Source organism: Triticum aestivum, chromosome 4A (assembly GCF_018294505.1).
Source record: "Triticum aestivum cultivar Chinese Spring chromosome 4A, IWGSC CS RefSeq v2.1, whole genome shotgun sequence".
Classification (NCBI taxonomy): domain Eukaryota; kingdom Viridiplantae; phylum Streptophyta; class Magnoliopsida; order Poales; family Poaceae; genus Triticum; species Triticum aestivum.
In genome coordinates, this window is record NC_057803.1 from 4,805,206 (window position 1) to 4,818,179 (window position 12,974).

The window sequence follows — 12,974 nt, forward strand, 5'->3', positions numbered from 1 at the left end:
GGGGAGGGCGGTTATATAGGGGGGGTGGGCGGTGTTGAGGGGAGGGGAAGGGAGGGAGAAGCAGGCAGAGTCGCATCCTCCATGGCCGCTTGGTTTGTTTTCGTGAATAGATTAGGCGAGTGAAGGAGACGTGGTGGTGGTGCGGGGCACGAAGAACACGTGAAGATTGAGGCCGGGGGGTATGGGTGGGTGATGGCGACGGATGCGTATTCGGTGGGAGAGTTGCGACCTTTTCTTTTCTTTTCTCTCCCTGTCGCCGTGTCTCTTGTCGGCCGCGGCTTTGCCCCGTCTCCCGCCACTTGTTTTATCTCGCACGCGCTTCATGTGCGCCTGCCGCCTGCCGCCTCGCCTCGGGGGGCTTTCTAGTTTCATCTCTACTACTTCTGTCTCTCGTTTTTGAAAAATGTTTTAAATTTCTGACCAAGTTGCATGAACCGAACGAACCCAAGTTTCCTTTGCCCCCAGGGGGGCGTGAACCAGTGAGCTTGCAGCTGAATGCAAATGGATTTAGAACTACCCCTCCCGTTTCTAAATGTAATTCCTTTTAGAGATTCCAAAAAGAGACGGAGAAAATAAAGTGAATCTACACTTTAAAATATGTCTATATACATCCCTATCTAGCTTGTATTGAAACCTCTAAAAATACTTATATTCAGGAACAAAGGCAATATGTATGAAGGGAGAGCGGCAAGCTGGGGGTGCCAGAAGAGAGCATCCTAACGGATATGCCTGTGGATGTATTGTCCGCAAACATAGCACCTCCTTGAAAATTCTGGGGAAAAACAATGCAAACAAGGATGCTAATGTTTTTTTATGTTTGCTTACTTTGCTAACAAGTGGACCCTATAGGTCATATGGAGAGCGCGTGATAGTCAGTTCCTCCCATCCACTGCCATGTTGGTGTGCCATTCTTCACGCAAATGGCAGCAGGCGATGGGATGACTTCGAATGAAACGGTAGTGCAACTTTCTATACCAAAAAACCGTGAGGGGTATAGAAACGGCGAGCACGAGGGGTTGTGTCATTTGAGTATGCCCTAGTACCTCAAGAACTCGATCAGTCCGCAAATTACGTCGTCATCAAACCAATGCACTTTGGGAGGTAAATTCCCTTTCACCAGATGCCTTTCGGATGTTCTATTTGTATTGATCGTGCACTCTTGTATGAGCGTAAAGTGCACGAATCCACAATACTGTCACCATGCCATAATTTCCATGTGCTCAGGGTCAATCTTACTATTAATGCACTCTTGTATGAATGTAAACGTGCATGAGTTGTATGTTGTATGAGCCTTGTGTGATACCGTCGGAAGAGATTACATGATAGCACCGGATGAGACTTCTTGTTAGTGTGTGTGCGTTGTTTGAGTCCGCCAAATGAGTTTGGCGACTGGTGTGGTTGCCGGCGATATGTGTGCATGTTGTGTGAAACCACTATATGAGGGTTGCCTCATGATATGTGAGAATTGTGTGGTGTATCCATGCCAAAGGAAAATATCGCATTAGAAATCACCACCAAAACACCTGCACGCTCATTGAAGATGTTAGTTGAGCATTTTTTGGGGTCAAGCGGTTCAAAACTACTATTTGTTAGTACTTCATCCGATCCATTTCAGTGCTAGATATATTAGTAATATGGATCAGTGAGAGTAAATATGTTTCTGCCAATCTCATCTTTAAACAACAGTATGCTTTCAGAATTTTTATTAAAATTTCCGGTATGATGTGTGTTTTATTGGGGGTTAATCTTGTTGGGTAATGTATTCCACCTATCTTATACTCCCTCCGTTCATAAATATAAGTCTTTTAAGAGATTTCAATAGAGACCACATGCGGATGAAAATGAGTGAAACTACACTAAAATACATCTATATATATATCCGTATGTAGTTTATATTAAAATATTTAAAAAGACTTATATTTAGGAACAGAGGGAGTAATTTGCAAACTTTTAAATTCATACAAAAAATGATTTCTTCTCCTCTTAAGAAAAAAATGGTTTATCTTCACTGAGTTGTTGTTTAGATGTTAAGTTTTCATATGTAACAAACTATTACACAACTCGCTATGCTTAACTATCATACAAAACCATCTTAAAGTCGTTTGTGAGAAGTGGGTATGAATGGATGTGCTAATAAACCTTGTTCCAACGACGAAGATTTTAGTATAAAATAGAAAGTACCACGAAATGATAAAAGAGTTGTGTCATATCAAAATATTTGTAAAACTTCATATTTGAATCCTTGTAGGCATGTAGTGCACCATTAAATTAAAGGTTGTTGAAGAATTCCCATGTTTTTGTTGTACTCTTTTATTGCAATGACAATAAGCAAAGTTGTGTACATATATCTATTCACAATGTACAGTTAAATTATCTAAATTTGATTACGAATAATTGTAATTATTTCCTCAAAAAATGCCGGTAGCAACAATATCATTAAGTTTGTATGCATATATTGATCGTAAAAGATTTTTATATTATTATATTTTCACTAACATGGTGAATACTATATAAAGAGAAACGATTAAAGTTGCTTGGTACAGAGTAAATTTCAAAGAGTTGGTTTAGAGCATATTGAACACGAAATAACCATCTACTCCCTCCGTAAAGAAATATAAGGGCGTTCAGATCACTAAAGAGTGGTTTATTAACGTTGAAATAAAAAATCAATATGCGAAATTTGCACCACAATGTGTGAGTATTTCTTACGGAAGTAGCCATTAGATACAATCGGTGGAAGGACGAATATTTATATTTATTCACAAATTTAACTTGTATGTGCATGTCAAACCACAATGTGTGAGTATACAAACAATCTGAATTTGCCAGCATAATATAGAAGCACTTTCCATCTTTTCAGAGGAAACTTATAATGAAAATAATATAATATCACAAAAGGTTGATTATCTAACTTCTAAATTATATGCATTTGTCTTCACCACATGTAGAAAAAGGATAAAAGACTTATAATTAATATGTGTTTTGATCTTGGTTGATGACCAAGTTTATAATTGGTCTTCTGGTAATTAAATCTTAAAACAAACGGAAAAATGATCTTCCTATACATCTACAATAGCTAGGAAAGAAAAGTTATGAAGCGCTTAGCTTTTGGCCCATTTAGCCCATTCCAATACCACAAGGTTTTTATTGGCTCTCGCGCGGGCGGTTTGTTTGCTATTCCGACCATATCCATCCGCATCATGGCCAAATCAGTCAAGCTTTATCGCCACCTTACTTCGTTCATCCTAGTAGATCAAGCTAATCATACGTGCAGTAAAAAAAATTCTAACCACTAGTAATGGTTCGAACTCCCGCTATAAGTCGGGGACATCCATCATCTTTTTTTTTTGTTTGAATGATTTGCCATCTCTCTCCCTTTTCTTCCCTCTTTCCCGGCTTGTGCTCCATGTATATTCCGATGTCCGTGGTTATACCGGTATATGAGACCCTTTGATATTTTCATGTCGGTCATTTTCAGATTATATCGAGGTGAACTATACAAAAAAAAAGCGAACGCATGGTTCGACACGAGGTGAGATAATGGCTAACCGGAGACGGCGCTCCATTAACAAACAGCAGACATAAACACCACCTAAATAAAATTAGCGTGTTCACGATTTCAACAAGGGTTGCTTGCTTGCACACGCCAAGAACAAACGGATGCATATGCGAGCTCGCCCACACACGTGCATTTGCATGCCGCCATCAACCAAACAGAGCAGCAAATAAATCTCGGCCAGCCCGCACAGCCGTACCGCCCCCTACACCAGAGACCAGGCAGTCACGAGACGCACCCTCCCGGCATCAAGTCGGCATCGGCCAGCCGGGCTTTACTCCGGCTCCCCGCCCTTTTGCCGTGCCCGCCGATCACGAGGACACGAGGAGGAGGGAGAAACGGGTACATGTTGTCGACTGTACTTGAATCGCGGCGTGATCTTATCTTTCCCGGCCCACGGTTCGCCGGAGGAGACTCGGCGTGTCACGCGCACCCGCTTTGGTGGTGGTATCACGGAGACGGGGAGCAGGACAGCGACCCGGCGCCCACCCGTCCCCGTCCGACCGGCGCACAAACACGCGAAAATATAAGGCTTTCACGGGCGGCGGACGGGGCCAGTACGGCATGGCCGATGGCGGGCGCGGCGAGGTCGGCCGGTCGACGGACATACGGCCAAGTATAAACTAGTACTCGTGGTCACATGCTGAGAAACGTGGGGGAGACGACGAAAGATGATAATAGTACCAGTAGACAGTAGGAGTACTGGCATTAGACTAGGATATGCTGTGCTACCAGTATGCGGTTTTGTTGCGGTGCGAAAGCTCCGAGGGAGAGGAAGAGGATTTTTTTTAGAGAGTACGCCAAAGGCGTACCATATTTTTATAGAAGAAAGAAAGTAAATGTACAAGAGCGGCACTAGCTAGATGAAAGCAAGAGGCGCCCGGCACATGGTCCGTCGACCATGGGCGCTGCGTTGAGTTTCTTCTCTTTTTCTCTTTTGATTGATGAATTTCGAGGTGTGTGCTGCTCTGTTTTGGTTTGGTCTCGTCGCAGCCGTTCTGCTACGAGGTGAACATGTGCGTTGACGTCCATAGTTTCCGCTGATAAGGTTTGAATTTTGCGAAAGTAAACGGGGAGGAAATGGGGCCAGCCAAGCATCAATCGAAAAGAAAAGAAATGGGGTCAGCCGCGGCCGTGTCAGGAGCACGCGATGGTCGACGGGCGGAGCGCCGCTGGGGCCTCCGGGATTCCAGGCGTGCAGCTACGAACCGGTCACATGCCAAACAAATTCGGTCGTCCTCAACATTTCCGCTCTTTTTTTTTAACGCAGTACCCCTATAAGCGTCTCCGAAAGACTGAGCCAGCATATCATCTTGAAATTTATAAAGTAACCGTAGGCACCTCGTCGTTGATGGAAACATCTCCTTCCACTGAATGGGCATCGCCGGAATTTCTGAAATAAATTCAGAAATAAATGCAAGCATCAGTCTTTGAACCCTAACGGGCTGGGGATGTCACAGTCCCTCTAACCATCCAACCACAGATTGGTTTGCCGCTCTTTCTTTTCAGTTGGTAATAGATTAAGTCATACTGACCGAGCTCAACTAGCAGATTCAAATTGACCCTAACTTGTACTACTAGTGTATCTACTCGTACTGACGAGCCTACGTATGACCAGGGGAGATGAGACCGGAAGTGGCAAAACTCTAACCGCAAGCTCGCCACCAGTTGCGTGCGCCCTTCCATTTACGTGTCAGGAAAAAAAATCTTATTTACCAAGACATTTGGTAATCGTAGGATTCCGGTCGCCCTCTTGTCAACTCCCTAGCTACACCGGTTGTCAGAGGAAAGAAAAGTCTGCACATGACAAATCAAAAATACAGCCATGCGCACCACGTACGTGCGTACGCAGGCGAATAAGCCAGCCTTGATAGCAGAGCGCGGTCACACGCTGCGGACACGTACCAGCTCGGGTGCTCCCAGCGAACCGGAATGGAAAGATTAACTGAAAACTAATCCTGCGGACCTACGTGCAAGACCTGCCAAACGTACGAGAGAAAGAAGATTTGATCAAACTTGCTCCTCTTTCTGATCACGACGGATCCTCTCTTGGTAATTTACTCTTCCGCTTTTGACTTGCGACGCCGAATTAAGTACTCCTACGTGCCACGAGGCCGACAGGAGTTTAGAGTAGTAAATAATTACAGCGACCGCAGCGTGTTTAATTTCCAAGGTTAGCCGCATCAAGTTTTGACGTGGTAATTAAAAGCTTTGACGTGCGCGCGCACGCAAAGTCTCGACGAGAACAACGACGTGTAACCGCGAACACCATGCGCACACTACGCATGCCATGCATGATGCATCACGCACGTTTCCTGCTTCTTCCAACGCCTTCCTACCGCGCACGACACGTACGGGGACGAATTGGATGACCAGGTTTTAGCTTTGGCAATCGAATCTTGAGCTCATCGATCACAAGGTGGCACGCCACCTGTCCGATAAAGGCAGGCGCAGATCTATGAATGGAGAACGTTGCACTACTTTCTACAGGACCTAAATTGTCAACAGGGATAAACAAAGACAGGATGCTTGAATCCGGCCCCTCCGCAGTTTTACAAAGACAGGGGCATCAACGGGCACGTGGTCGTTTAAATTTGTACACTGGACACATCCATTTGAGCGACAACTAATCCCAGAAAAAGTGAACAACTTGTAAGAGCATCTACAGCCGGATCCTTTAAACGCCCGTCGACGCGCCCGGCTGGATAGGAGAGAGGGAAACAAGTGACCCAACTGAACCCCTCATATGTTCCTTACATGTCCAGGCTGTACGCGAACCCTCATATCCATCTTAAATATGGGGAGGATATGAGGGCTCGCGGACACGCCCGGTCAATCCGCCACATAGAACGCAGCCTCACCCGGACCACCTTTTTTCTTTCTTTAGTCATTCTTTTATTTCCCTTTCTTCATCTCCACCAATCACGTGCAAATGATCGGACATATAAGGAAGAAAATGAGAATTGTGGCTGCGCGAATGAATAAATAGGGGCTCAAAACGAACACGCCCGGTCAGCGTCTGCGGGCGTTTGAGGTGTCGAACTAGAGTTACATGGCTGAAGATGCTCTACTGTCATCGTCTTGCAGTTCGGGGAATTCATAAACTTCCTTTTTAAAGACATTCTACAATTTTCACATATCCTATGGAGAAACCTCCGTGGCCCGGCGTGAATTAAAGACCGCGCAACATAAACACAGTATATTGTTTAACCAGCTCCGCGATACAATCACAAACACACATACAAACCAGGGCAACTACAAGAGGTATACATGTACAAGGAACATAGTGAAGTTACATCTAAAGGCGAGTGGGACTGAACAAAACACAAAGAAGCAACATGATGCGAAGAGACTAAGCCGTCGGATGGGAAAGAACAAAACTAGATCGTTAGGAATGCACCACATCGTCAGACCTTTCCCCACAAACGAGGGACACAATCCCGACAGTCTGAAGCTCCCCACAGTGAGCCAATGCATGGACAAATGGCCCCTCAGTCCAGTGGCGGAGACACGACCCAGGCCGGGGGGGGGGGGGGGGGCTAGGCCCGGGCGTGAGGATTTATCCCTTTGTTTGACTATAGTGTTTTTTTACAGTGTTGATCACTGTAGCAATGAAGCAGACTTGGGGCCCGGTGGTAGCCTGGTTCCGTCCCTGCCTCAGTCAAAAGAGCACATCTCGCTGCAGGTCTACAACACATCCTACCATCACCAAATAGCACCCCACCACCACATAACCCTGAGAGAAGCATAGAACAATGGACTAAAAACGACGCCTTCAAGGAGGGGGCGACATCAAGGCACCACCACCACCCAACTCGGGCCCACAACCTTGAGGAAACTGGAACTAAGGGTGAAAGTGGTTAGGGTCATTTTCGATCATAATCATTTTTTAGTCCATACATGGTAAGACATTTGAGCACAATCTGACCACGATTCGTGTGGGAAATTAGGATAGGCTATATAGGACATGGCATTTCTAATATACGAAGATATAGGAACATCCTATTTCTAGCCGGATAATCAAACCATTTAAATATTGTTATCCAAATTACTAATAAACTTTGAAGTATTAACCAACAAACCGAAGCTAAGGCTCCCGTTTCACCCCTAACCAGAACTGACGTGTAGAAACGCTACCCGACCGACCACTGCCAAATATGTCACGGTAGAGGAGATCGTTGCACCGCCTAGGAAGATTGTTGTGGCATTGCCGCCCTCCACTCCCCTTCCAAAGACATGACAAGAAGGGTTGTCGCCACCCTAGCATGGCTTACACGAGAATGAAGGCCTAATCAACACATTCCACCATTCCAGCTTTGCCCCAATAGTGGCGAAGAAGGGAATGATGAGGGCGGGGAGTGCTCGGTGGCGACTAGGGTTCGCAATCCAAGTCACCCGTGTGGGTGACACAAGACATGGGTGAACTCTTGATTTTCACATATTCTTATGAAGATACAAGAACCAACAGTCTAACGAGCAACTGTTAATATTTCACACTAACACATAATAAAAAATAACCAGTAAAAGTAACAATATTGTGCACCATCACTACATTTAATACAGCTTATACAAATCTAAGCTACGTAATTAGTAGTATACTCGCATACAGTAACAAATTCAGCATGAAAGAATTCTTTTATTCGACACCAAAGAATTCTCAAACAGATGAAGAACATACGTACTATATATATTTAGCCAGTGCCATGTAGTTGATTGCCCCGACGCAGCCAATTAACGGGCGTAAGATAAAACCGACATGTAGTAACGCTACCCGACCGGCCCCTACCGCATATGTCACGATAGAGGAGATCATTGCACCACCTAGGAAGATCATTGTGGCATCGCTGCCCTCCGCTGCCCTTCCAAAGACATGACAAGAAGGGTTGTCGCCACCCTAGCATAGCTTACACGAGAATGAAGCCCAATCAACACCTTCCACCATTCCAGCTTTGCCCCAATGGTGGCGAAGAAGGAAATGACGAGGGAGGGGAGTGTTCGGTGGCTGCTAGGTTCGCCATCCAAGTCACGGGTGCGGGCAGCACAAGACATGTGTGAAATGTAGTTCTCTCAATTTTCACATATTCTCATGAAGATACATGACCCAACGATCTAACGAGCAAACGTTAATAGTTCACACTAACACATAAAAAAATAACCAGTAAAAGTAACAATATTGCGCACCATCACTACATTTAATACAGCTTATACAAATCTAAGCTACGTAATTAGTAGTATACTCGCATACAGTAACAAATTCAGCATGAAAGAGTTCTTTTATTCGACACCAAAGAATTCTCAAACAGATGAAGAACATACGTGCTATATATATTTAGCCAGCGCCATGCAGTTGATTGCCCTGACGCAGCCAATTAACGGGCGTAAGATAAAAACGGCAACAATCAAGGATCCACGTAGCAGTACATAGTACTAGTAGTACTACGTGGAGAAGCAGTGAGGCAGTGATTTATTCCTCTCCCCGGCTCATCAAATCCTTCAGTTGAGCTGGAGCGCGGGGTTGACGCCGAGCCACGGCGCGCCGCCGTCCTCCGGCGCAGCCTTGCCGGCCGTCTCCTTGGCCGCCCCGGCCCCCGGCGCCGCTAACGGCGCCGGGTACGGATCTGCCGCGGTGAGCCTGCTCTTCCTCTTCGCCAGGAACCTGTGGAGCGACGCCTTCCTCGCGATCGGCAGGTCTACACAAGCGCGCGCGCGCACGACACATGTTTTTGTCAGTTGGTTGTATTTGTATCTAATACGGACGGTCACCGAGCACGAGTGTAGCGCGATCCGTACCTGACAAGCAAGGCTGCCCCGGCGCGTTCTGGCAGGCGGGCTCGGCGTCGGGGGCGGGCGGCGGCGCGCAGAAGGAGCCGGCGAGCTGCATGAGCTCCCTGGCCTTCTCGGCGGGGAAGTCGTCGAACACGAACGTCCTCCCGCCGTAGAAGATGGTGAGCGGCGCTCTCTCAGGCCCCGTCCTGATTAGCAACAGCGTTAGCATCCATCAACCAGGAGTGAATATTTTCCAAGAACTCCATGGGAAGACGTTTCGAGGACGTTCTCCGGTCACCCGGCGGGCACGAAGGTGTGGCTGGCGCGCAAAGACGTACCTCTCGTGCGAGCCCCTGACCGTGCCGGCCTGCTGGGGGAAGAGCTCCATGGTCCGGATCCGCTGCTCGGGCGCCACCGCCTCGACGCCGTCGCCGCCGCCCGGCGAGAGGCCCACGGTGACCACGCCAGGCTGCTCCCTCATGTACTGGCGCAGCAGGCCGAACGCCACGGCGAACCTGCTGCCCCCGGCGGCCTGGTGCTGCTGCTCGGCTCCCATGTCGATCTCCAGCGGAAGGAAACGATGAGACCTGCGGTGCCGAGGTATGTACGTGTGTTTGCCCGTCCGGCCGGGGGGCGGGTGAGTCGCGGGGTTAAATCCCGGCGCGCTCTCTCCTTTTCGCGGGCGTGTACAGCTGGGCGAGGCCTAATTTCTGTTTCGCGGGCAGGAGAGGAAAGCAGCACGTGAAAGGCGCCGGCCGGGAGGCGACGGGACGAGGAGTGATGGATGGATGGATGGGAGCGGAAGGCCCGTCCGTCTCCCAGCACCGCACGTCTCGCCCAATTTCGCCGTGGGTTTTCGCCGATCGGCCAGCCGGTCGGCGTGTATTTGCGGGGTGCTGCGCATGTGCGCGGCCTGGTGGCGTGGAGCGACGAAAGGGGGTGGTGGAAGAAATGCCTGGGCTCTGTACGTTTTCGGGGTTGAGTTCGGCGGCCGGTTTTGCTAGGCCACGGTTGCGCGTGCAGTGTGCAGCGCGGGTCGTGGGCTGGTGGTGGGGCCCCTATACTCTCCCCTGGTGGTTTTTCTTGGCCACGTCGGGGGTTGTGTCTTCCTTTTCTTTTCTTTTCTTTTTTTGGAACATGTTCTTCCTTTTCTTTTCCATGGTATAGCTGCGTTGCTTGTTTTCTTCCCGGTTTTACTAGGTCTCCGTCCATTGAGACTTCGTTATGTTACAGTCGATACTATCTTTCTTTGATTTTGCATGGAGATTCATGCAAAAAAAAATTTCTTTTCAGTTTTTTTTCTTCATACATACTATATCATTTGACTGAGACTTGCTTAAGCCTTTTAGTCGACTGGGACCTAGCCGCACCCATTTCTTTTTGCATTGCTTGACTATGCAATACTTTCTCTGTTCCAAAATAGATGACTCAACTTTGTACTAATCATACTTTGTACTAACATTAGTATAAAGTTGAATCATCTATTTTGGAACGGAGGGAGTAGAACGCAAAGGTACTTCTAGTTGAAAAGTACTCCCTCCGTTTTAGTTCTAGATACATCCATTTCCTCGACGAGTAATTCGGAACGGAGGGAGTAATACAAAAGAATTTAGAACGATCAATTAGAAAAGGTTGTCGAGTTGAAAAATATAATAATCCATTAAAAGCGATCACTTAAGAAAGGTGGTGACTGGCTAGTGCCTAGGAGTCCAGTCCAGGACAAGTTAGCAAAAGTGATCAGCACATGCTCGCAACAAAAGAGAAGGACTAGGAAGTGTCTAAGCAGTACGTAGTTTAATTAATCGGCACGATGATCAATACGTAAAGAGCCAATGTCATGCAGGGGACGTGCAAAGGCGGCGAGGCACGACACGCCAAGCTATTCTCTGCTGTACTTGGGGCGAAGAAAGTGTGAAAGCAGCACAAAGCCGCGGGGCATCGAATCCATCCATCAGTCCCACACTCCGACTTGCATGGGAACGCACGAACGAACTCAAGGAGTAGCGGCACGATTTGACGTACATGGCCGACTACCAAAGGTCGGCCCCGACGCCGCCACACGCACACGTATCGTCGTCGACACGTGGGCACGCCCGTCGACACTGCATAGCACCGCCACGCGCGCAATCAGCCACAAGCTTCGTGCATGCATCCGGCGACGCTTAGTTCTCGTCGTTGACGCGTGCAAGTCGTCGCGGCGGCAGCCAGAATAGAGAAGGCACCACGCGGGATGCACAGGGAATCGGCCGATCCTGCAGGCGAGTGCGTGCACGACGTCCTGCGCTCGACGATATGGTAGGATAATGGCCCCCAACAGCCGAGCGCAAAGCATGGCTGCATAGACAAATGGGATCGGTTTGGCCGCATCGTACTATCCTATTTGTCCTACGTCGCGTAGATGAGCTCGCGCACATTATGTTAAGACAAGACGTCCCGCGACTAATCATGCACGCACATGAGGGATCGGCTATTAGATTAGCTACTAAAGCTCGCGTGGAGAGGAGTGGTTGCCTCCCCCGTGTCCTCGGCCGCGTGATCGCCAGTCGCCCGTAGTGCCTTTCTAGTAAGTTTCTTTACCGAAAGCTAGCTAGCCAGCCAGCCAAAGGGAAGGAACCGCGTCCAACTCGGTCGATGGTACTTCGTCCGTTTCAAATTACTCATCGCAGAAATAAATATATTTAGAACTAAAATACATCTAGATACATTCATACCTACGACAAGTAATTCGGGAGGAAGTAGTATGCATGGTTCGGCTAGCTAGAGAGAGAATCGACGGACGCACAACGACACAAGTTGGCTTCGCCGAACGTACGGGGGCTCCTTCGGGCTACCCGACGGCCGTGGGGCGCGTCGGGTGCTCGAACGCGGGGAGAAATGGAGAAGAATCGTGCAGATTCGCTATGAAGGCAGTGTTGTTTCAGCGCGTCGGGTTCGTAGCCGGAAGAGGAAATGGCCCGTGCCGGAGCTAATAATGTGCAGTGTACGTGGCGCCTCGCCTAAAGTGCACGCGCGGGTTTGGCGGTATATGTTGTGGTGAAAGAAGTGATGCACGTGCCACAAAGCCAAAACAGTCATGTGGCTCCCATGTTTTTGTTTGCTTTCTTCCAAGGAACACTTTTATTTAGGAGTGTTGCTATCCTTGGTTAAGGGGAAACAGCGGGGCGGGGACCCTAATTAACCAACCGGATAAAAGCAGCGCTTATCTCGATCTGAGCATTTCCATCGCCCACAACACACGCGACACATTCGCAGAAAGGAACCCTATCCCTTTTTTCAGCCCCTGCGCACGAGGCAGAAACGTAGCGGGCACGCGGTTAATCACGCAGCTTCGGCGTCCATCCGATGTGAATCGACGGATTCGGGCCACTCGTCCAGCCAGCCAGAGGCCCTTGCCCAGTCCATCACAGCCTCTCGTTTTTTTACTGCCAAGCCCGAAACGGGAAGGAGGAGACGGTTGCTGGTCGTCGCGCCAGCGCGAGGCGCGCGACGCGCGTGCTCGCGCGGTCGATCCGCCACCTTCCCCAGCGCCCCCTCGCCTCGCCGTGTCGCCCGCGCGCGGCATGCGCCGGCCGGCCAACCGCCCACGTTTTCCCTAACCACCATCGGGTCGCCACGCCACGCCACGCCGCACCGCCCCTCCCTCCCTCCCTCA

The 12,974-nt window shown here is 48.6% G+C and overlaps 1 protein-coding gene across 1 annotated transcript; it reads right to left on the minus strand.

Annotated features, from left to right (window-relative positions):
- Positions 1-8,810: 8,810 nt before the first annotated feature.
- LOC123084707 (protein TIFY 11c) lies at positions 8,811-10,265 on the minus strand. Its single transcript, XM_044506198.1, has 3 exons — positions 9,661-10,265; positions 9,347-9,528; positions 8,811-9,246 (listed from the first exon to the last, which is right to left on the minus strand). Exons 1-3 carry the CDS (start codon positions 9,876-9,878, stop codon positions 9,050-9,052), a joined length of 597 nt encoding a protein of 198 aa, XP_044362133.1. The 5' UTR covers positions 9,879-10,265; the 3' UTR covers positions 8,811-9,049.
- Between the last annotated feature and the right edge of the window lie 2,709 nt (positions 10,266-12,974).